This window comes from Corylus avellana, chromosome ca4, assembly GCF_901000735.1.
Source record: "Corylus avellana chromosome ca4, CavTom2PMs-1.0".
In the NCBI taxonomy this organism is placed as follows: Eukaryota; Viridiplantae; Streptophyta; class Magnoliopsida; order Fagales; family Betulaceae; genus Corylus; species Corylus avellana.
Genome location: NC_081544.1, coordinates 14,745,123 through 14,771,585, shown reverse-complemented (window position 1 = coordinate 14,771,585; position 26,463 = coordinate 14,745,123). Strand labels below are relative to the sequence as shown.

Sequence of the window (26,463 nt, the reverse complement as noted above, 5' to 3'; positions counted from 1 at the left end):
AATCAAATCCAGTTCACAAAGTCCCCCCCACCATCTATCATTCTTGCGCGTACCTACATTACCGAAGAACTCTTCATTCAATTTCTTCAAATCAGATTTCAATGCTTCCAATTTTTGTGCCAACACATAACTAGGAACACCCTCATAATTATAGGATCCCCACGAATTTTTCACCTACTCTATAAAACCCTCTAAGTGTAGACACATATTATCAAGCTTGAAGGCTTTGTCAAAGCCTTTCTTTCCTTTGTTACTTGTTCATGCACCATTTTCCAAAAAAATCAATATCAAAACATTCCAACTTTTTTTACTTTTTATATCACATCATTCACTTTTTATTACTATTCAAATAAAAAAATCACTATAAAACAAAACTTTTTCGCTTTTCCATACCACATTTTCACTTTTTTTTCACATCAACTACATTATCTAAGGAAAAGGCTTTGCCAAACAAAGCCGAAATGCCTACTCCCCACACCACAATCCAACATCAATAGAAAGTGATCAGATAATAATTTAGGAAGGCATCTCTGAGAAACATTCAAAAATAATTCCTCCCACCTCAGACATTCGAAAATAATTCCTCCCACTTCGGTGATATCAAGAATATACCAATTTTCGATCATGCCTCAACATCTCGATTATTAGACCAAGTGAAAATCCCCCTACCAATGGAAAATCCATGAGCCCCTGAACACAAATAAATTCTGAAAATTCAACCATCCCTTGTTTTTTCTCTGACTTGCCTCATCTTTCACATGGATATCGGACTACATTGAAACACCCCCAAAAAAAAATATATATATATATATATATATATATATATACACACCACGGCATCTCCCACCAACTTATTAATGCAAATAGCTCATCCAAAAGACATCTTTCACACGGATATTGGACTGCATTGAACCGCCCTCCCCACCCCCAAATACACCATGGGATGCCCCCACCAACTTATTAATCCAACTAGCTCATCCCAAAGACATCTGTCCACATTATCATTTGGTCCATAAACACTTGCATATGCCCATTCGAAATTCCTAGTAATACATCTAAAAGAACACACTACGAAAAACCTACCCACACATACCTCAATCTTCACCATCACTCGTCTATCCCACATTAACAAAATACCTCATGACGCCCCTCTTAACCCCAAATATAGCCAACGCACATTAAGACAACTCCGTCAACTACAAACCACCTCTCTAGTACTAACCTTCATTTTTGTCTCCTGCAAACACAGAGTATCATCATTCCACTCCCTTAGAAGCACTCTAATCCCCTTCTGCGCTCCTTTACTCTTTACTCTTGAACGGCCGCTTGGCTAGCTCTTTTAGTGATTAGTTTTTTTGACTTTCTCTTTCATTTTTCTCCCTCTTAGGCGCTCTCTTTTTATACTTCCCGTGTATATGGATTGCGCCCCTCTACGCTTTTGCTTTATATCATCATTACTTATCAAAAAAAGAAGCACTCTAATCCCCATTCTTTTCTCAGTATCATTCAGGCCTCTCACATTCCATGATATAATCTTAGGTTTCATAAAGAACATTTGTTACCCCTCGCCTTTCCGGTCACTCTATGAGATTGACCACCCTTAACATCATAATTCACTGAACATACCAATCTCTTTAACTCAGGATTTCCTCTGTTACTAGCTTTCCTACTTAAATCTGGAACACTACTCATCCCACTATGAGGTCGATTAGCTTCAATCGCAATGAACAGAGCCATAAGTTGATCCTCAAAACTTTCGCATGACAATCCTACTAAGTGACAAAATTCTTTTACCTCTCAACCACCAATCTGAGGACACCGAATAAGTCCCTCCTTTTACCCCACATAAAGCTAGCATATGAATTTTCAGTATCGCAGTTCCCCCACTTTCCTCTTATATACAGTTCACCATGGCCAAATCATGGTCAAAACACATCTCCCTAGAATAACCTGCCCTTACCACCCTCGATGCCACCTTCTCCCTCCTCATTCTCCACAAGTGCCATGAATTCCCAGAAATTTGTTGCCCATCAACAACCTGAAACTTACTCATCTCATATACATACCAATCGGTCTTTTCTAAGCAACACCCACTTTCTCCGGCCATTGTTATGTTACACTCTGAGCTTTCTCTGATACCCCAACAACCTCTTTCTCTGATCCTTGACCACTCACCTCTACTCTTCGGTCATCTACCGAAGCATTGCCTGTCGCACTCATCTTGCTAGACCCCTCCTCTTTTCCTTCCTTCACTATCCATCCTAAACGCATTGGTTGAAATTGCCGCTGATTGACTGTCCCACATAAAGGATCAACCTCTTCTGATAGCAGCCAAAATTCCTCTTTTGAACTTACTGATAACTTAACCTTAGTGGAGGGGGCTAAATGTTTCATATTATCTATATGTGTTTCAACCCTTCCTCCTTTATGAGCTTATAAATCGAACCCAACCTCCTTCCAACCCAAATCTTTAAAGCCCACCCCTTTATTCCCCAATGCCTTTTCGTCTCCTTTAGCCTTGCCCATTGAGTCATCAGAACCAGCCCTAAATCCATGACCCAATTCTAATATCACTAAATAACTATCGATTTCCTATTTAAAGGAAAGCAAAATCTTCTTTCAACCCAAATTGGACTAGTATCCTCCCCATCCACATAAAGAAAACTTAAGTTGTCTCTACCATTATTCCTACCAAGATTCTTGGGTAACAGCTGCATAATCTTCCTCTTGAAATCTTTCATTCCACTTTCCTTATGGGTACCCAGAATACCAATCATACCCTTGCTCACTAGCACTTGCTCCTGGGCTTTACCTTTCCTTACCAGGAACTCCACAAAGGACCATTTTCCTTGCTCCATTCACGGCAACACCAGCGCTTCCTCAGGATTCTTACAAAGCTTGCTATTGATAACATCTACCTTCTCAAAATAGCTAGACAGCTTCCTCAATTGATCACCACAACCCAACCACCCATTCTATTCTCGACTTTCAGGAATAATGATGAAACTCCTCCATCCCGCATCGTACTCCATTACCTCCAGGAATCTCCCATGGCTATTCACTCTTTGATGTGCAACGTTCATTGAATTACCCATTCTAAAAGTCCTGCAAAAATCCAAGGTTTCATCTCCTCTAATCATTTCATCCACCGTTTTTGTCAGCCACCGCATTGATGACTTACCCAAATGCACTGCTCGGTATACTCCTTTGTCCCGGTCCACCAGTCAAATGCCGTTATTCCCAATCTCAGACCGAACTTTGAATGATTTGGCTTCAACATAAAAGTATCCCAAATAACCCATATTGAATTGACAAACAAACACTACGCAATCCTCCAACGAGATATGCCAGAACATAACCTCATGCGGCCACGAACAATATCTAATGTCCATTCATTTCGAATGAGCCAATAAATGACTTAATAACAGAATGATAGCATGGGTAAGAAAACAGCAAGTAGAAGGGATAAATATTTCTAAGATTGTGAGACTATCACAAGAATCAAAGAAACCTTTTCAAATCAATAGATGCTATCTATGAATTTAAGGAAAAGTAATGAAGAAACTCAACTCTGAGTATTCTTATTGAGAAAACCACATAATATTCATAAACTACTGATAAATTAGAGGCTATAAGCATGTATTTATAGCCCCAAGACTCATAAACCTAATAAAATATGACATAAATACCCACAAAACCCTAAACCTAATAAAATAACGCAATATTGACTCCCAAAACCCTAATCCTACTAAAACAAGGAAATAAAGATGGCTTGACCTAATTAAAACGCAGAAAATAACATAAAGGTCCTGCGTGCGCTTGATCGCAGGACGCAAGCAATCGATCGTAGACCGAGCGCTCGATCGCAGTCACAGCGTGTGCTCGATTGTAGTACCAGACGCCCGACTGTTATCCAACCTGCATCATTCTCCCCTGGTTGGAGAGAATTCATCCTCGAATTCGGCCGGTTCTTTCCACGGTCCTTCGGATGCCCAATCAACTCATTCCACTCGTCGTTCCTCAAGATCAAGACAAAATACCACCCCACAATAAGAGTGGCGCTTCTCATCATCGAAATACCTTGATGGTTGTCGTGAAAGCCCCACACGCTACTTGGCAATATCTCAGATTTGCCATACTTTTCTCGTTCCTTCTCCCTTCCACGTGCCATGAAAATACTCAAGAACGGGTCAACCATTATTTCCCTTGTGAAGATATAATTTTCCTCATCCGCATAAAACTCACCATAATCTTCGTTAGGTGAATTTAAAATATCTTCAACACCAAGGAAATCAACATAAGCAACCTCTTCATCATTAAAATTAGGCACTTCACCTGAAACGTTTTCATCAACCTCTTCATAGTCGTCAATGTCAACCGTGTATTCTTCCTCTTCCAATGGGTCATCTTCTTCGGGATAGAGACCGCCAAACATGGGAAAAAACCCATCTTTTTTGTGCTCCTCCGTAGGTCTTTCCTCTTCCCATGAGTCATCTTCTTCGGGCACCTCATCATAGGTTGGTGGAGAATTCCAATCCACGAATCCTTGCGAAGGATCTTCAACATCTTCATGTCTAAACTCTTCATCAACGAACTCCACAGAATATGGATTTGGTTGATGGATTTGAGGCTCGCGAATAATGGTCAAATTGGCCTGTCGCGGCATCTCCGTCTCAATCCATGCCTTCCGTCGTTGAGATTGCGTCCTACAAGCGACAACCACATTATGTTCATTCACAAAGCGTGGAGTTGTTTGATAGTGGCAAACTTTAGGGCCACCCATGTTGTTAACTCGGGTCGTGAAGGCCTCTATTTGTTTCCGCAGTATCTCCACATCATCCTTCATGCATTGCCAACGAATCGCCGATTGATTCATCATCTCTGCCGCCTCCCTAGGCACCCTCTTTTTTCCGGACTTTTCTATCGTTTCTTTTTGGGTGTCGAGCTTGACGCCTGCGTCCCGTGATATAGCATGGGCTTGTGCCGTTGGAAATTCCTTCCGCATTTTGCGCCTCGCATAAGGATTGACAGGTTCACCCTCAACGATAAATTTGTCTCCAGCCCCTGCGTACCGCGGTCTTGGTTGACGACGACGAACGCTCGGACCATCCATGTCGGCCAAGTGATTAGTAGGGACCCCGTGTTGGGTGCGCGCACGCCCCTTCTTCCGCACGATTAGACCACCAAACCTCTCCTCTATGTGCCGCTAACGAATCGCCGGTTGCTCCTTACGTGCTGCCACCGTGCACACGTGCACTTCGTTCATGTCTGCTAGACGGTTGCTCCTCCCCATTCATGGAAAGTAACTTGAGCTCTGATACCAACTGATGCAGCAATGGATAGTGATGAATAAGAAAACAAGAAGTAGAAGGAATAAATATTTCTAAGATTGTGAGACTATCACAAGAATCAAAGAAACCTTCTCAAATCAATAGATGCTATCTATGAATTTAAGGAAAAGTAATAAAGAAACTCAACTCTGAGTATTCTTATTGAGAAAACCAAATAATATTCATAAACTACTGATAAATTAGAGGCTATAAGCATGTATTTATAGCCCCAAGACTCACAAACCTAATAAAATATGACATAAATACCCCTAAAACCTTAAACCTAATAAATAACGCAATATTGACTCTCAAAACCCTAATCCTACTAAAACAATGAAATAAAGACAGTTTAACCTAATTAAAACGCAGAAAATAACATAAAGGTCCCGCGTGCGCTCAATTGCAGCACGCAGGCAATCGATCACAGACCGAGCGCTCAATTGCAGTCACACCATGCGCTCGATCGCAGTACCAAATGCCCGACTGTTATCCAACCTGCATCAAGTAAGGAGCTTTGACCAAAACAGATGGTGAAGAATGGGAAGGACCAAAGAATACTCATTGTTAAAGGGTGTACTACTTGGAGTAGCTAAGAAAAATATTATTGAGCCTGAAAAAGGAGAATGGAAAGATACGAATCGCTACATCCAAAAATGTGCTCTTAGAGAAGAAAAAACTACAGAAGAAAAAAGAAAAGGGTAGAAACCTATGCCAGTGGTGGTAGTTCAATGGTCTCAAGGGAATTCCCATGAGGTTGGGCATGCACTAGGGACTGGGTTCGACTCCCGCAATTAAAATAATAAAAAAAAATTTATCAAAAAAAAAAAGAAACCTATGCCAGTGGCAAAGGGTATAATGACTAAGCTTTGGTAAAAATTTGAAGGAGTGGAATATTCTTTCTGAATTAAAAGCCGAACTATTAAAACACTACCTAAAGACTTCAATCAACAGGAGACTAACTCTAGAGGTAGCAAAAGTATATCTCAAAAGGTAAGTTCTACAATTTTATTATAAATCTCCGCTCTTTTATACTGTGCTGAGAATTTCTTAGTGCAAATCCAGGCAGTTTTTAGAAACTTTCTTATGTGCATCAATACAAAACAACAGGTGTATTTATTTCCTCCCCTAACGCCTAAAATAGCCACAGAATGATTCCTGGCCTAGATAAGTTACTCATTTTCCACAAGAATAGATAACAGTCGTGAAATTTCTACCTCTGTTTACAACAATTTTTCAAACTTTGAATTTAGAACGGACATCAGTTATTTAAAAAGTAAGACTGCAATTCATCAATATTTGAAGTTCAATAAGTTCAAGCATCAAAATTAGATTTAGAAGATTTTTAATTTTAACCTAAAAATATGACTTTTTAAATCAGTAAGAAACTCTATATTAGGGATGTAGAAGTCACTAAAAGTACGACAAATATAAGCAAAAAGGAAGAAGGTAATAAATAAGATATATATCTAAACTGGAGCAACATCTTCAAAGTCCTCACACATATTGCATTTGAACTATAACAGGCACATACGGCATGTTATGAAGATGCTAAGAAGTTAATTATTACCGAGTCTCTTCGATTCCTTTTTTACTTCTGATTCATCTTTCACAACAGTTGTAGGTGCTGCTTCCACATTTGTTGCAGGCACATCTACTGTAACAGCAGAATGAGAAGTGACTGGAGGAGGTGAGGTTGAAGGAGCTGGCATTGAAGGCATAGAAAATGGAAAAGGTGAACCCGAAGAAAAAGCTGTATCGTTGAACTGGTTATTTTGAGAATTCATCTGTCCCATCATTGTCTTGAAAGCTTGTTGCATTGCATACTTCTGAAAGATTAACAGTAAATTTTGTACAAATTAGAATACATGTGGAAAAAGTGCAAGGTTGAATTCTACTATTGCCATAAAGGATCCAAAGCTACGTCTTCTAGAAGAAGAGATGATACACAAATCTTACAACAAACTGATAAAGGCAAAACAAAATAAAATACCAAATATATATTTACTTTGACATAAAATAAATACCGGTGCATGCGTGCATGTATACATTTTGTGTGCATGGATTTGTTATGATTATGTCTTCAAATCAAATTGCAACTCTGAGATTGAAGTCCATAATCCAAGTTGTAATGGTGCTAGGGTTTGTGAGACTTCGTAATCCTCATATAGTTGAGTAAACATAATCTCCAATGGATGTATGAATAATGGACACATGCCACACCAACACCTAGAACCATCCCCCCCGGAAAAAAAGAAAGCCCGAACAACCACACCACACTAAGGGCTACTTGCATGTTTCATTTTAGTCTGTTAAAGTAAAGTACGTAACCCATGCGTAAGGGTGCTGCTGTCCAGATGCTAAAGGCCTAATACATAATTAAGGGAGTGGACACAACCCTAGTATACAAGAAGTATACACAGATAACCCCTAAAGTGTAGGAAATGAAGAACAAAATACCCAAAACTCAAAACAATTAGAAATATGCAAATTATTTCATGCTAGTCTTCCAAGTATAAAAGGATTGGAACATCATCTTCTTCATCTCTAACATCACAATCTCATGATCTTCAAGGCTCCTTTCATTCCTCTCTCTCCAAATACCTCACATTTAAACACAAAGTAGTCAACTTTCATATTTTCAAAACAGTACGGTGTTCCAATTGTCCCCTCCAACTCTTCAACAACTTGCTCACCCTACGAGGCATGACCCATACAACACCAAACAACTGGAAAAGTGCACTCCACAGTTCTATTTCCACCTCACAATGAAGAAGAAGGTGATCAATAGACTCTCAATTTTTCTTGCATATACGACACTAATTCACAACCATAACATTCCTCCTAAGTAAATTATCCAAAATTAAGATTTTTTCTCAAGCCGCTGTTCACACAAAGAACACCATTCTCAAGGGAGCCTTAACTTTCTAAATACTCTTCCATGGAAAATGGAAGCTTACCGGAGTAGACAACACCAGATAGTACGACTTTAACTTCAAATGATATCCTTAATCCAACAAATTTTATCCTCACTACCTTGCCCTACTCTTTCATAATACAACTAAAAGAAAAAATAGAGACCACTTCCACCTCTCAATCATGCACTGGTCTTGTAAAAATAATATTCCAATGAATATTTCCATTTCGGAACTACATATGATCTGCCACCCACACATCCTTATCATGAGCAATAGTGAATAATTTCAAAAATGAGAAATTTAAAGGCTCTTCTGCACGCCAAACATCATGCCAAAACAGCAACTTAGTTCCATCTCTTACCTCATACCTGACAAATTTAGAAAAACCTTCCCACCCCTCCTTATATATTTCCACACTCCCACGCCAAGGGGGCCCCCAAACTCCTTAGAACACCAGCCACCTCTCAAACTATCATACTTAAAGCCCACCACCAATATCCACAGGGCCTCCCTCCCCATAACATACCTCCACAACCACTTATCCAAAAGGACTTGATCAAACTAAATCAGATTTTTTACCTCCAAACCCTCTAAAATGATTAGGGTACACATTTTTGACCACTTCACTTGATGAAACAATGACAAGTAGTACGTCGGTAAATTAGAAAGACTATTTTTTATCAACTTTAACCTACCTCCCTTTGATAAATAAAGTCTCTTCCAACTTGCCAACCTATGCATCTTCTCAATAATGCCATTTCAAATGGTAAAAGCCTTGTAAGGAGCTCCCGAAGGAAGACACAAATACTTCATAGGCAACGAAGCCACTCTACACCCAAGAATGGTAGCCAAGCCTTCCACATCGCCTACCAGGAACAATCTTTGACCTAGACAAGCTCATCTTCAATCCCAACACTGCTTCAAAACATAAGAAAAGACATCTCAAGTTACGGAGTTGTTCACAACTAGGCTCACAAAAGATCAACGTATCATCTGCAAACAACAAATGCAACACAATCATCTCCTCATGATTCCTCAATCCCACCAAAAATCCAGATAAAAGCCCGCTATCCACTGTTGCAGATATCATCCTAGTTAATACCTCCATAACAAACAAACAATAATGGAGACAATGGATCCCCCTAAAGTAATCTACATGAAATACTAAAGAAGCCAAAATGAGATCCCTTAATAAGAAAGGAAAACCGCACCATAGAAATACAATAATCTATCCAACCTCTCAATCTCTCCCCAAAACCACATCACTTCAACAAAAATAGCAGAAATTCCCAGATTGACATCATCATAAGCCTTCTCCAATTGAAATTTAAAAGATATTCCCGGCTCCTCAGATCGAATCCGACTATCCAAACATTCATTCACCACCAATACAGAGTCCAAAATTTGTCTACCTCTGATAAACGCATTCTGAGAACTTCAGACAATCTTCCCCAGTACGTCGACCTATTTGCCAATGCTTTAGATATAATTTTTGACACACCTCCCGCTAAGTTGATAGGATGAAAATCCTTAATTTCCACCACACCAGCTTTCTTTGGAATAAGAGATACAAAAGTAGCATTGAAACTCTTCTCAAACTTCCCTCGGCTGTGGAGTTGAACACCACCATAATATCCTCTTTTAATACCTCCCAACATTTCTAGAAAAAAGCCATAGAAAACTCGCCATGTCTTGGTGCCTTATCTCCATTGAAATTGTTAACCACCTCCCACACTTCACTCTCCTCAAAATCTCTTTCCATCCAATTTTTTCTCCCATTCCACAGCCCAACCTGCTCAGTACCTTGTTGGGCCTCATCAATGGAAAGGAATGAGAAGCCATCCACCTTTGGTCTCCACATATATTGTTCCAAATACAAACGTTCATAATTTCACAAAATGTTCCTTTATAATTCTTGAATCAGCCATCATATTCCCATTAATTAGTAGGGACACCACTGAATTATTCATTCTATGCAAATTTGCCAAACGATGGAAAATTTTAGTATTGTTGTCTCCCTCTCGCAGCTAAAGGGGCCTTGAATTTTGTCTCCAACAGACTTCTTCAACAAGAATACTCCTCTCCAACTCTAGAAAAAACTTTTTTCTTCAATTTTTCATCTTCAGTTAATGATCTTTCCTCTGCAATCAAATCAAGCTCACGGAAACCCTCCTCCATCTCCTTCTGCTTCGCTACATTAGCAAAGACCTTCTCATTCTATTTCCTCAAATTAGATTTCAATGCTTTCAATTTTTGTGCCAACGCATAAGTAGGAAGATGCTAATAATTATAGGATCCCTACTAAGTTTTGACCTGCTCTACAAAACCCTCTAATTGCATCCACATATTCTCATACTTAAAATAGCTGCTACCCTGGCTCCCCACACCACAATCCAACATCAACGAAAAGTGATCAAATAGTAATCTAGTAAGGCATCTCTGAGAAATATTCAAAAAATATTCCTCCCATTATGGAGATAGCAAGAATCTATCAATTCTCAACCATGCCTCAACATCTCTATTATTAAACCACTTGAAATTCCCCCTACGAACGGAATATCCACAAGTCCCTGCCCAAAAATGAATCTTGGAAATTTCACCATTGCTTGTGCCTGCCTTGATTTGTCTAATCTTTCACACGAAAACCAAACGACATTAAAATCCCCCCAATACACCACGTCATGTCCCACCAACTTATTAATCCAACCAATTCATCCCAAAGACATCTTCTCTCCACATCATCATTTGGCCTATAAACACACGTAAATGCCCATTCAAAGTTCTAAGTAACACATCTAAAAGAACACGCTAACACACACCTACCCACACATTTTTCAATCTTCTCCACCACCCGTCTATCCCACATTAACAGAATACCTCTTGATGTCCCTCTCGACCCCAAATACAACCAATCTACATGATGACAACCACATAAACTATGAACAATAACCTCCATTTGTTCTTGCAAAGACACAATATTAGCTTTCCACTCCCTTAGAAACCCTCTAATCCTCGTCCTTTTCTCATTATCATTTAGGCCTCTCACATTCCATGATATAATCTTAGGTTTCATAATGAACATTTCCCACCCTCCATTTTCCTATCACTCTAAGAGATTGGCCTCCCTTAACGTCATAATTCCCCAAAAATATCAATTTCTTTAATTCACGATTACCTCTATTCCCCGGTTTTCCATTCAAATCTATAACACTATTCACCCCACTTTGAGCTCGACTAGCTTCAATTGCAAATTTGATCATCATAACCTTCACATAATAATTCAACTACTTGACCAAAAAAATTTACCCTCTCCACTACCCAGTCTAGGGACACCGAATAAGACCCTCCTTTTTCCCCAATTACATTTTGGTTGAATATCCAGCATCTCACTTCGCATACTTTCATCTTGTGTGCATGTCACCACAACCAAATTAGGTTCAATCTCAACCCCACAATATAAGCTACCCTTATTGTGGTTACAAGCAACACAAAGTCGACCTAGATTGTGATATTCAAGTGTTATCTAAATTGATGTTCAATAACACAAGATCCAAGGGGCAGATATGTTTAAAAGATTTACTTGTTTCATTTTTTTTTTTTTAGGCAAAATAATTCATTAAAAGCATAAGGAGTGCAACTTGAGTACACAAAAACTATACAAGAGAAAAATACGCAACAAACAAGAACAAGAGAAAAGAGAGAATAAAATCTACAAAGCTAGAGATATTGAGAAAATTGTTGGCAGAAATTCGCTCAATCCACTCAAAGAATCTAGTCAAGTAATTTGCGCACAGCAAGCAGCAGCTACTGATGCAAACTGTTGGGTTCGGATCGAGAAAGGCCTCCACAAGCTCAAACCCAACTAGATTCTTCATACCTAAACCCACCCCCAAACCCAAATTAGGGGTTTTAATATTAATCCAAACCCATCCCATTTAAACATGAGAACCCCAAATGCCAACCATCGCAACTTATTAGCATTTAAAATAACTAAATAAATAAGATAACAAAAAAAAATCTGCAACAACAGTCACAAGCACCCGACAATGCCCACAAGAGAAAAATGAACATAATAGAATTTAAAGACCCAACAAACACCCCCATTGGAAAAATGGAAGAAAATAAAAAGTTCACACTCGTACTTCTGAAAAGAAAAATATGGAAATATGAGGGAATGGTATCTCATTTTGGAGGAAGTAGGATTTTTTATGAAACCAAAGAAACATATGTTTCTTCAACAATTCTCAACTTCCAAATTCTAATAACTTTAATAGCTACTAAATCCCAGAAATTCATGAAAGTCAAGAAACATTTTATCACGGTTTGCCCATTTTAACAAATCTATATGTTTCCATAGAGAGGTAGAATGAGAGAGGTAAACTTAGGACATATAGGGAAATCTACTCAACTAGTGATGGGGTTAGGGTTAGGAGGGGTTGTGAGTCTAAAGTTTAGGATTTCAAAATAAAGGTGTTTAAGATTGACCCAGCTCTTAGCTCTGGAAAGCTCAAATTTTGATGGATCAAAATTTGAGCTTTCCAGAGCTGAGAGCTGGGTCAATCTTAAACACCTTTATTTTAAAATCCTAAAATCCCATTAGAAAGCACAGAGGAGCGCAACCCAAATACACAAGAAATATACAAAAGATACCCTTAATTAGGAGAAAAAGATGTGTTAGTATTTTTCTTGGCTTAATTCGGTTCCAAAATGCAGAGGCTACTGTCTACGAGTTCAAACACTGATATAAAATGCTCAGAATCCAATTTCCACCATTCATAATGTGGATTCATGTGTCATGAATGTCCCTGCAAACTTTCAACTCAATCAGACCATAAACACTCATCAATCAAAGTTGTTGATTAAGGACCGACGGAAGTTCAAGTAACTCTCATCTGCAATGGGTGTCCAGACAGGCTAATAGTCTGTTCGGACACCAATTCCAGCAAGCTTGTTTTTGCTTGCTCACAAGGCCCTGTCCGGGCACCCCATACCTATAACAATTTTAAATGATTTCAAACTATGTCATAGGTCTGGGGATTATGGGGCTATTATAAATACACCTCTATAAAAAGAGGGGTACAAATTTTCACCTCCAGAGAGTTCGTCAAAGGCTATACTAAGAGAGATCATATGTGGTGAGCATTAAATTGAATCTCTTAGAGTTTGAGTTATTCCTTTAATAAATTTATGGTTGAGAAGTCTATCGAAAGGGTCCAATGAAGGAGAATCACGTTGAAGAAGATTGAGAGTAAGGAGACGAGTTGTAGGCTTGTCGATCTTTCAGAGCCAAGGGTTGTAAGTGTTCCTAGTGTCTATAATCTCTGGATAATCTTTTGATAGTGATTTCCTCGATTTGGCTGCCTCGGAGAAGTTTTACTTTTAGATCGGTTTCTAAAAGGTTTCCTCTTCATAACCAAAATATTTGTATCTGCCTCTTTATTGCTTTATATATTTTGGTGATTGAATTGTTTATTGCTCCATCGTATTAATTCCGCATAAATTGTGATAAACAAGTTTTTAGAGTTGGTATAGCGTTTTCAATTGATATCAGAGCAAGTTCACTCCGTAAAGGATTAAACTCCTGAGTGTAGATCCTTGACTTCTTTTTTCCATGAATATCTCTCAATTTAGTTTCATTAATTCTCATGATGCTATGCATGATAAAGAGTCCTTGGCTAATGAATTGTCTGAATCACATGTCTTAATTGACTCTTTAAAATCTGAGAAAGAATCTTTGGCGAATGATTTGTCTAAATCACATATCTTGATTGATTCTTTGAAATCTGAGATTTCTGTGCTTGTCGAAAAGTCTTTATCACTTGAGAATGAATTGAATGTTTCTAAGGAACTCTCACGAAATTCCTCGAGTGATAATCTAAAAAGCTTTCTTTGAATTGAAGAATCTGTTTCTAACAAGCCTAGTATGATTGTTGATAATGCTGGTGCATCTACTTCACATGCTTCTAATGAGTCTTTGAATGTTGAGCCTGTGAATGTTAAAGAAGCCAAGGCTAATTTTTCCAACACTCCTTCAGTTAAACAAACTCAAGGTAAGTTCGTTCCTACATGCCACCATTGTGGGATTGTTGGTCACATTAGACCAAACTACTGGAAATTCAAAGCTGCTCCTAAGAAAGAAAATCAAGCAGCTGCTCCGACTCTCCATGGTAAGAAAGGTAAGAAAATTTATGTTGAGCATCATGCATTTTACCCTAAGCCTAGAGTCGTGCATCCTCCTAGAAAATTACCTTCTAAAAGGTTTGTGCCCACTTGTCATCATTGTAGAAAGGTTGGTCATATTCGACCAAAGTGTTTTGATTTGAAATCCCATAAGCATAAAAGTGAAAATTCCTATTCTAGGAAAGAAAGTGAGGGTTTGGTCATAATGGTGAGAGAAGTGCTATCTAAGCTAGATAAGTTTGAGCAAAGTCATAAGTCTAGACCTAAGATTTCTCAAGTATGGTTTAAGAAGGATGATACCATTCACCGCTTGAGGGGGAGTGGTGGTGATCTCACCTTATGTTAAGTGAGTCACCCACATGCCTAGGATTGGTTATCATGCATTCTATTGAATATCCTAGAGCATGTTGTTGTCTTTTGCTTTGTTTTGTTATTTTTAGTTTTTCTATTTGCATTGATTTTTTTTGTTTGTATGCATTTCATTTTAAAAAAATTTCAAAAAGACAAAAATAATTTTATTTGATTGTTTTATTTTCTCTCTTTTGTCTTATGCACCTAGATAGTCCTTTAATTTCTCATGTTGCTTTCATGGATTTAATTCCTTGCATCATGGAATGTTCTTAATATGCATGAGATGAAAATTTGTTTTTCAATGGAATTGTTTTTGTATTTACCTAAAGCCTGAGCTTATTTGGTACATTTTGCCTATGCTTAATCTCTTGTGCACATTTAAGCTTAATTTGAGGTTATTTCTTAATTTTAAACGTGAGGTCTGTTAGGTAACTACTTGAGGTTTGTTTTTGACCAATCATATCTTTGAAATTGACCATATGCTAATTGAACCTAGGGCTTAAAAATTCCTGCTTTCTCTTTTGTGATAAGCACCACAAGTTTAAGAACAATTTCTCATAGAGAAAAAGAAACAAAATAGTGAAACAAATATAATCAAAAGATCATATTCCAAAATGAATTTATTTCACTGTGTCAAACTTGTGCAAATTGTTTTACAAAGATAAATGTATAGGATGAGAGTGGCTAGGCCCTAGTATGATAAGGTTTGACTTTTGATTTGATATACTAGTCAAAACCTCATGGTGGTGAAAATTTCTCCTCATTTTGTAAATTGATAATTTTTCTCTTTGAATGGCTTATGCATACACCACACAAGCATGGATTGAATAGAACATTTTTCTTTGCTTGGGTTTAGCAATATGAGTCTTTTTTTCTTTTTTTTTCTTTTTTTGCCATTTCTATTCTCATGTATATTTTGCATATTTGGAGCATGTTTGGGATATTCATTGTGAAATACATGAGTCGTTGATGTGTGTGTCATGAGTGTTCATTTGACTTTTGAGAAAGAGTGATTTCCTGGGTTTGGCTGGCCCGGAGAGGTTTTACTTTTAAATCGATTTCTAAAATGTTTCCTCTTCGTAACCAAAATATCAGTGTTTGCCTCTTTATTGCTTTATATATTTTGGTGATTGAATTGTTTATTACTTCATAGTATTAATTCCTCATAAATTGTGATAAACAAGTTTTTGGACTCGGCATAGCGTCTTTCAAGATGAACAAAAGCCCAAAATTCAAAAAAGCTAGAAAAATGTGGACTTGAACATAATGGGATTTGAACATAATGTTCTTTAGCTCAACCACCAAAATCTCACGATCTCCAAACCTCCTTACATTCCACTTTTTTCAAATGCACCACATTAAGCACAAAGGTGTCATCCTCCAAACTTCTTCTATGTTACGACTTTCCATCTAGCCTCTCCAACTTGCCAATAACTCAATAACCTTTCTAGACATGACCCATTTTATCCCCAATAGATGGAAAATCGAAACCCACATTTCTCTCGCTACTTTACAGTGAAGAAGAAGAAGATGATTCATTGACTCCTCACTCCTGCATTTACAACACCAATCCACCACTATGACATTGCTCAATTATCCAAAAATGAAACTCGAAGAGCCTTGAAAATGATAAGAGTCCCACTACTTTTTCACCCTATCTACAAAACCCTCAAACTTTAGCCCATATTTTCAAATTTGAAATACCTTGTACCACCCTAAAAGTCACAGCAGTCAAGAAGGATTGGGAAGTAGTCCGAGCACAGTCTAGGAAGCTTCCTCTAGGTCACGAGGAAACTAGGCTTCCTAATACGAAGAGCCAAGAAACCTAGACCAGGATGAGAGATTCCGATTATTCGACCAAGTAAAAGTTCTACCAACAAGAGATTAGACCTTGATCAAAAATGAAATCAAAGAACACCATAGCTGGGTAAAAACAAACTTTTCCTGATCTCTTACTAGGGAAATGGGTGACGTTAGAATCATCCCCAATGCACCAAGGCAAGTTCCATCAACCAACTAAGCAAACCAGCCAATTCATCCCAAAGAAGCCTTCTATCCCTATTAGAATTAGAGCCATAAACACCTGCAAAAGCCAAGGTGAAATGATGTTCAACATTTTTGAATGAACGCACCAAAGTGAACTTCTCCACACACTTGTCGATTTTTTCCACCACCCTCCTATCCCATATAATCAAAATTCAACCAAATGCCCCTCTAGAGTCTAAACAACATCAATCCACATGATGGCAACCCCACAAACTACGCACAACATTGCAAGACATAAACTCCAGCATAATTTATTAAAAACAAACAATATTAGCCTTTCTGAGTAAATTCCTTACCCTTAAGCATTTATCCCCCTCCTTCTCACATTCCAAAATAACAATTTAGGCCTTATTAAGAATTGAGAATCCCCTATCCTCGCCTCTTCCACAGCATGAACTTCCACCTTTAGAGTAGTAAATAATTGAGCATGTTAATCTTTTTAACTCCCTAATTCCTTTGTTTACTTGTTAGAATTGGAGGCCGAAACCTTTTGGAAATGTCACGCTTCAATGACTGTCAAAAGTGCCATAAATTGCTCCTCAAAACCCTCACATGAAATCACCACAACATGATGGATCTCCTTCACTCTTTACAAAACACAATCTGAATACTCTAACCCCTAAGCTATCAGTTTTCTCAAACACAAGAAGGGGATAGGAACTTAGAGGAGTACAAAACATGGGCTCCTCCCTATTATAGAGATCCATGAACAAGCATGCTGTCAACTCGCACACAAGCTAGTCGTTCCCTCCAACACAACCCAACTCCATACCAACCAAAACAAGTAGAACGATCACTTCCCTCTTATCACCATTAACACTGACCTCCCCCAAACTTCCAAAAGATGAACATGAAGCAGAAGGATCGTGAGCCCAATGCCTCTAAGGTCTGCTACAACACCAATAGGGCTTGACTGACTACCTTCACCAATAGGCCTTGAGACAACAGCATCAGCACCCAAGCCATCTACCTCACTAACTAAGTGAGCCACTTCTCAAGATACCTCAGCAACACCAGTTTCATCACCATCACAGGATTCAATCGTAAAATCTGACATCGCAACGTCCTCGCCTGAAATTTCTAAAGGATGATGAGAGAACGACTACAAAAGAGGTTCCACGTGCACTACCTTCGACATAGAAGCACCAATGAGAGACCCCTCTGGAACTTCTGCCTCCAATACATTTAGGTCAGAGCAAATTAGAGACACCAAGCCACCATCGACAAGATCTGGGTCCTCACAGTGCTCCCCTCCATAGCAAGTGGCAACCATGAGACAAAACATTTACCTACAACCATAGAATCACCAGTGAAAGAACTCCCCATAACCACTCACAACAGAGGTTGAGGACCAAAGGCCAAGGCGGCAATGCTGCGTGTCACAGCAGGTCCTCTAGGGCGACCCATACGTGCATCCAAGCCATTTGCTGTGCTCGAGCCCAAAACAAAATGCCCCAAGCCCGGTGGCCCAAATCCCACTTCCACTCTCCACCCGAGTTAAAGTTTGGCTTTGAGCATGAGGGAGAACTTAGCTTCAGCACCCCCACACCCCATCAAGGCCTTACCTTTATTGTTTGCATAAGACTGGGCCACTAGAGGTGGACCTAAAATTACTTGCTACAACAAGAGCCTTAAGAGGAACAAAAACTTCTGAAATGGGCTTCGGCTCAACAGCCACTAGGCTTGTCTTGCTTCCAACAACACCTAGGCCCTGCCCCAAATCAATACACTCTAAAGAAAGGGATTATACAAGCAAGCAGTTATTAACTGCAACTAACCACTAACCGCTACTAATGCTATCCGCGTAACCACTTTGGTATGCAGTTTGCAAAAACCACTAACCGCATATGCAGATGCAGTTAGAGGTTTTAGGGTAGGTGGATGCATTTAATAACTGCATCTGCATACCCTTATATATAATATTATATATATGTATATATATAATATATTCAAAAGAAACAAATTCACCAAATCACGTCATTTTGGTATTGGATTTCATCTTTAGTTTAGGCTTTTTTGGCTCTCCTCTCACATTCACATTGAAACTCTCTCACTCTCTCGGCCTCTCAATGCAATCCACAAGCATCATGCGTCACCGTCGCCCACAAGCCACTGTACCACACCGCCACCCACAAGCACTGTACGACACCGAGCCCACAGCCACAAGCACCACTAACAACCCACCAAGCCACCACCCAAACAAAAGAGGTAACTTTCCTCTCTTTACTTTCTTCCTTTTGATTTAGGGTTTAGGTAGCTCACTCTACTTTAGTTAACATTTCTTTTGGTTTGTTGGGCATTTGTCTAGGTGTTTTGGAGGTCATTCCAATGTTGGTGTATGGGGTCGTTTCTACCATTTGTCTTGGTGTTTGCTTGGCCAATTGATTATAGTTTTGCCTTGGGTTATTTCTCTTCATCAGGAAGGTTTGCTTTTGAAGTTGAATTGACTGACCTTCTCATCGTTGAATTTTTCAAACTTCAACATCTATCTCCTTATGCCAAATGGTTATAAGATACATCTTAAAATGTTATCTAGCGAGAACATGAACATTGTGTAGATGAACAAATTCAATAGCATCAATAATCTCTCAATTTTTTCTTTTCATCTATCCTCTTGTTTTCCCCATGCATGAGGTTAGTAATAAGTTGCACCAATGCATTAAGGTTGTGCGACTTCCGCCATATGATCTTTAAAGGGGACTTGTTTTGGGGGTTGAATTTGGTGGGGAATATGCAGTTTCAAAATGGTACTATGCATTGGAATGTGTTGTTTATTCGCCCAGTGCATGATTGGGAAGTGGATGTGGTCTCTCAATTCGATGAGGTGCTTTATTCCCAAAAAGTTTGGGATGTGCGGATACAATTTGTTCGAGTCCATCGAAAAGGAAGACATTTGATGTGAAGTCGTATTATCAGATTTTGTCTACTTCAGTGCAATATATTTTCCCTTGGAAGAGTATTTGAAAGGTTAAGGCGCCATCGAGAGTGGATTTCTTTGTGTGGACGGCGACTCTAAGAACTCCCCTGAAATTATCGACCGCCACAAAAAAACGACGACCTAGTCCCAACCCAAGCTTGACAATTCCTACGGCCCTCAACAGGTAACTGAAAACAACCCTAATTTAGATGATGGCTCTGATACCATGTCAATTGTACTGAATACCTCTCAATGTGAGGGTTGCTCGTATTATATAGAAAATTGTCTAGGTAATTACAGGCTGTATCTCAGCGATTACAGCAATCTAGGGAAACCAATAAGGCAACTAAAATCTATCTATTAATTACAATATACTATAGCTATAATACAAGAACATGTCATAACTAGAAAGACTAATTATGGCTAAATATATATGGACCGTATCTAATTGACATCAAGCAGTGTCTACAAGTTGGAGAAAGCATTATATGGTCTCAAGCAGTCACCAAGAGTGTGGTTTGGGAAGTTTTCTAATGTTATGACGTTGTCATGGATTTTGGTCTCCACTATTGTCAGATGGATCATTTAGTTTTCCACTTACACATTGATGCTGGATACGTACTATTTGCTTATGTGGATGACATTGTGATTACTGGAGATGATTCTAGAGGCATCACCAGATTGAAACAATTCTTACACCAACACTATAATACCAAAGATCTTGGTAAAATTTGGTACTTCTTGGGAATTGAAGTTGCAAGATCTAAGCTAGGCATCAATTTGTCTTAGAGGAAGTATGTACTTGATATCCTCGAGGAGACAGGATTGCTAGGTGCTCATCTTGTTGACACTCATATGGATCCAAATAAAGTCGCAGTAATAGAGGCTACCAACTTCATGTCTCATACCAATCATCTTATTCGTTTGGAGGATCTTACCATATGATTGCAAAGGCACTCATTCTGATTGTAACAGTCATATCGTGGATTTTGGTTTATAGATGATAATCTCATAAGATCTAATTTGAACCAAAGATATCTCTGCCATTGGATGGCTGAGATGGAATTAAATAATAGGCAGCTCTAACTTATAGGTGCACTGCACTAACAGGTAGCACCAACTGAAAAAATCAGTTGTGCATGATGGTGGATAAGGAGTTACTCAGCAGGTTCTCAGGCACAAATACAGTTGAGTTTTCTATTGTGAGGGTCATCAGATAAAATTTCCTCGTCCATTGTAAGTTGCATATCTAGGTCATCGATGGTTCCACCTGAGCCCCTTCAACTAACCACTTAATTATATTAAAATAAGTTAGTAATTATCTTGGATCAAGCAACTTTATATCCGACATAGCATCACCATCCCAAAATCTTCCCTATAAATATTTTAACTTACATTTTTTTAATTTAACCTATATGGTCACCATAGATTACAAAAGAAACGCTCAGTTGTGGTTTCTGAAAAATAGCAGCTGGCTTCATTTGTTTGCTGCCTCTATGCTATAACAGTACCTCATTTCCAGAATTATGCTTGAGGTGATTGTGTTAAATGTAAACTCTGGCAGACTTCAGTTGATTTTCCTGAGAAAATATTTTGATCAGAGATCTACACATTTGAAGCCAGATTGTAGCTTCAAGTGCAGCATGCTTCAGTTGAGATCGCCCCCCTGCCCCTATAGAAATCAAAGCCCATCTCCACTGGACCAAGATACTCTGGACATTGTTCCAAGAAAAGAGGATTGCTGTTATAATTTACGCAAGAGGAATATTATGGTGATTAAATGGCGTGGTATGTGTAAGCATGGTGGAAAGTTGATCGACCATTTATTCCTACATTGTGAGGTGGCAATAGAGATATGGAGTGTACTTCTTCAACTATTTGGTGTTGATTGGGTTATGCCTAGTAGGGTGAGCGAGTGTTTGGGAAGTTGGAGAGGACAGCTGGGAAATTGCCTTGCGTTGCACATATGGCGCATGGTTCCATTGTGTGTGATGTGGTGTATTTGGAGAGAGCGGAATGCTCGAAGTTTTGATGACTGTGAGAGAGGATTGATCCATTTGAAGAAGTTGGTGTTATAAACGTTGTATTCATGGAGAGTGGCTTGGCCTACTCCAACTATTTCTAATCTTTCTGAATTTCTAGATTTATGCTCTTCTTTCTCTTCGGATTAGGGGTCTCTTGTATATTTCCTATGCACACAGGTTGCACCCCTCTGCGAGTTGTTTGAATATACATTATTTATATAAAAAAAAAGAAGGTTTTGGTAAAATTGAACTTAGAGAAGACTTATGACCACATTAGCTAGGACTTTTTATTATACATGTTAGGGAGATGTGGCTTTGGGGAGAAATGGCGAAGGTGGATTGCGCACTACATATCGTGCACTACATATCCACAATTCAGTTCTATATTCTAATTAATGGTCATGCAATTTTTTTTTTTTAAATAGTTCTCGTGGTCTAAGACAAGACAACCCTCTCCACCCCCCCTCCCCCCCCCCCATTTTTTTTCTGATTGTTATGGAAACTTCAAATGATGTCAACTGCTGAAAATGAGAACTTTATCTCTAGTTTCTCAGTGGGGGCTAAAAATGATGATTCTTTATATGTCTTTCATCTCCTTTTTGTTGATGATACCCTCATTTTCTATGAGACTGCTTCATATTATTTTTGTTATTTATGATGTGTTCCTTTATTTTGAAGTTGCTTTAGAGTTGAAGATTAATCTAGCTAAATTCGAATTGGTTCATGTGGGTGATATGTCGAATGTGAGTGGGTTGGCTTGTATTCTAGGCTATAGGGTCTCATCTTTGCCTATGAAGTATATGGGCCTCTCGTTGGATGCTTCATTCCAGGCTAAATTTATATAGGATACAATCATTAAGAAAATGGAGAAAAGATTTAGTTGGGTGGAAAAGACTCTACTTATCTAAGGGTAGTCAAGTAATGTTGATTAAGAGCACGCTTTCTAACCTTCCTACCTATTTCCTTTCCCTCTTTCCTATCTTGGTAGGTGTTGTTAACCAGTTAGAAAAATTGCAAAGAGATTTTTTGTAGGGTGATTTGAAGAATAAGTCTAAATTCCATCTTGTTTTTTTTCATAAGTAATTCCATCTTGTTAATTGGAAGGTTTCTCTCCAACTTGGAGGGTTGTGGATCAATAGTTTTCTTACTTTCTATTAGGCTCTATCGGAAAAGTGATTATGGAGGTTTGATGTGGAGAGACAGGCTTTCTGACATCAGGTAATGGATAAAACTATGATAGTTTGGCGGATGGTTAATGGACTAACTGTTTCATTGGGCATTATGGGGTGAGTCTTTGGAAACATATTGGGAGGGGTTGGGATGCCTTCTCTAGTTTTGTTAGTGTTGAGGTGGGTGACGACTCTCATACCAAGGCTTGGCACAACATTTGGTGTGGGGATCATTCCTTGAAGGAAACTTTTCCAAAGTTATTTTTCCTTGCAAGGACTAATGCTTTGGTGGCTGACCTTAGGATTATTCACAATGACGTGGTACATTGGAACATTAATTTTTTCAAATTGGTGCATGATTAGGAGATGGGCTTCGTTTCCACATTTTTCAATGTTTTGTATTCTGTTAGGATGGGTCAAGGAGGTGACAATAAGTTACGTTGGACTCCCTCGAAAAGAAGATCTTTTAAGGTTAAATACTTTTACAAAGTTCTTCTTGCAACCTTGAAGGAAATGAGTCAAAAGCATTAACAAATAACTAAAAACACAAAATATTTGCAAACTACTTTCACCTTTATATCACATCAAAACTAAAAAGCAAAAAGCACTTTCTAAAAAGTTTTATCAAACGAACCGACAAGTTTCTACTGAACAACGACCATTTCCTAAGTGGCCTTTTGACAATAGATCATCACCTTCACATGTCATGCTGATCACAATGAAGGCATTTAATTGCTAATGCACTAGACCTACCAGAAAAATTAAAAAAAGCAAATCCATACCTTATAGGAGAGAAACACTCACCTTCAAATTTGCAGCAACCTGTCATTTCGTTCAAATGGTTAAAAGGTGCAGCAGAACAAAACCACACAGATAAATGTCTGCAATACCGAATTAAAACGGGCAAAAGGCTTCTTGTTCTCACCCATGAAAACAGCGCTGAGAGCCCAACGCCAACTCCAATCCAAAAGAGTGGTGACCCTCTAGAAACACAGTCAGGAGATCAAAAAGATACGAACATTATATAAGCACGAAACAAACACAAACAAGTTAAAAAGTTGATAAAAACACTGGCACAGTTGTGATATGCAGATAACTATATCTCAAGTTTTTTGCTTGAATTGTAAAAAGAAGATTTATGTGATATAAATGTTGACTTTCGTTAAAGAAAAGAAAAAAAAAATTAAGATTCTTTTTTTTTTTTTTTTTAAGGAGAAAAAATAAGGAGAGGGAAAGGGGTTTGCCAAACCCACCCACAATCTACTAAATAGTATTTCTATAAAATAAAATAAAATAAAAATACATGACCAAGTAAAACCCAAGAAAATGAAGTGCATAGTATAATTACACATATGACGGAGGAGGTGGAACTGATGGTTGTGGATTAACAGCAACTGAAGATGTCTCTTGATTGCTTGAACGAGAAATGCTAGCAAAAGGCCTCACATCTACCTTCTCTGGCATTGTATCCCGACCATAAGCACACATCAATACAGCTACATTTAAAACCTCACTAAGAACGACAATCTGTAGCATATACGACAAACAGAAAGCGAAACGAAAGTGTGTCGTACCGTCAGTTGCACGGGCTCGCAACGTGAGCCCAGGGTAGCAGTGGAGACACTTCACCCCAAAGAGGAGACGGCTATGGGTGCGAAATCCGGTGCCGACGCGGCGCTGGGGTTTAGGATGCGGCGGCGGCGCAGTTGACGCCTTCAGAAACGGAGTGGTTATCATCGTCGACCAACCTCGATGAATTCAAAGGTTTGAGCGCAGTCCGGTGGAGGTTATTATGGAGTTTAAATTTCGAATTGGATTTTGAAGGGACTGTGACTCTGTGAGGGAGGGTGACGGTATCAGTGTGTATGATATGACGGTATGGATTTCTTTCCAACGTCCTTTGCTTTCTTCTTTCCTCGTTCTTTTTGGGGGCTTTCGCCTTTTTAGGCTTTTTTTTTTTTTTTTTTTTTTTTGTGTGAGCTGCTTTTTCAGCTGAATGTTGGGTTCTAATGCTCAAACCAATGTCCTTTCTAAGAAGGGGCCGGCCCATTACTAAATAAATTTAGTGATAAGAAGGCTGGACCCATTTGTGAGTTTGACATTTGAGATTTGATATCTTGTTGAAATGTCTAAAGATTAGAACATCATGGAAATTACACATTTTTATTTCGTTTACAAATTTTAAAAGCTAATTTATATCAATTTCTCTTTAAATATAAAAAATATCAAATACGGGTACGGCAAGGTCGTAACCCTGCTGGCCCCACCAAACAAATCAGGCTTTAGACATGGAGTAATGATATGGTCTTACTCGCATGCTTGAACAGTAAACACGCCACTGATGTAGAACATGCCACATTTGCCCCAAAATTTAAAGAAAAATTAAAAAAAAAAAAAAAAAAAAGACAAATTCGAAAAACGCGTCAAAAACCATTCCCATGACACCATTTCCCCAAATTTTTTCCTCAAACTCACCTTCTCCCTCCCACTAGCACCAACCCATTCTCCCACCGTAACTTTCAACCTTATTCTTTCCCCAGAAACTAACCCATGGCGGATCTCCCCACCACTTCACCTGCTTCGGGCCACTGGCCCAATCCTTTTTAATGATGCTTTATCATGATTATAGATTCTTTTCTTCAAGCATTGTTTCGCGAGAACGCGACGACTCTCGATTTCGACACCCGGAGCCGACCGATTTCGAGCATTGAATTTCTTCTCGATTGTTAATGCTGCTGGATAATCGAACTCTTCAATTCTCAGATGATGACGATGCCTTTAACTTTCTCGACTGAACGCGAGTGGACTTCTTTCATCACATTTATCATTATCGACGAATTTTTTCCACCATCAAACCCATTCCCTCACGAGAGGCAGCTCTTCCCCCCTCCCTTTTCAAAAAAAAAAAAAAGAAAAGAAAAACCCTCATTTTTCTAAAACCTAAAATGCTCTCCAATCCACCATCTTCACCACTACCTACGACTACTAATTTCACTATCGCAATGGAACTAACAATGGGCTCCATGAACACAGAGAAGGCCATCGGTGCAATTCGTTCTTCAAGCCCCAACTCGACAAATTCGGCCATGCGTCCACCAGCTGCTACCCTCACTCGTGGCCAATCCCCTTCGGTCACCCCTCCATCAGTTGCTACACCAAATTGTGGTAAGCTCACACTCCTCAAAATTTTTGATCACTAATCCTCAAACATTGTAATGAGTGTGTTGAGTTTAATGTGCTGGAAATGCATAAATTACTGTTCACAGCACTGCTCATCGTTATGTTTATAGAATTCTGAGAATAATATGTTGGGATCTATGCGTATGTTTGACAAAGTAAACTTCAAAAATTTTCTTTCTACACAATGGATTAAAAACGATTCCCAAGACCTTTTTGCCATCAAGATAAACATATTTAAATCTTAAGCAAACATATAAGTTATAATTACTAACATGTAGATTCGGCCTCTCCTAGGCATGAGGTTATAGAAGTATCCTTTGATTCTTTTGTTAGTGTTGGACTGAGTAATTA

At 38.7% G+C, this 26,463-nt stretch overlaps 1 protein-coding gene across 1 annotated transcript in view; it reads right to left on the bottom strand.

Moving 5' to 3' along the window:
* The window catches only part of LOC132178108 (protein TIC 40, chloroplastic-like), a 37,726-nt gene extending 12,855 nt beyond the window's left edge, over positions 1 to 24,871 (bottom strand). The window contains exons 1-5 of the mRNA XM_059590565.1: positions 24,507 to 24,871; positions 24,281 to 24,428; positions 23,858 to 23,915; positions 23,737 to 23,754; positions 6,898 to 7,156 (exon numbers count right to left, since the gene is read on the bottom strand). Of these exons, the coding sequence (XP_059446548.1) occupies positions 6,898 to 7,156; positions 23,737 to 23,754; positions 23,858 to 23,915; positions 24,281 to 24,428; positions 24,507 to 24,669 (646 nt within the window). The 5' untranslated portion in view covers positions 24,670 to 24,871. The remainder of the gene's footprint in view (positions 1 to 6,897; positions 7,157 to 23,736; positions 23,755 to 23,857; positions 23,916 to 24,280; positions 24,429 to 24,506) is intronic.
* Positions 24,872 to 26,463: the final 1,592 nt, after the last annotated feature.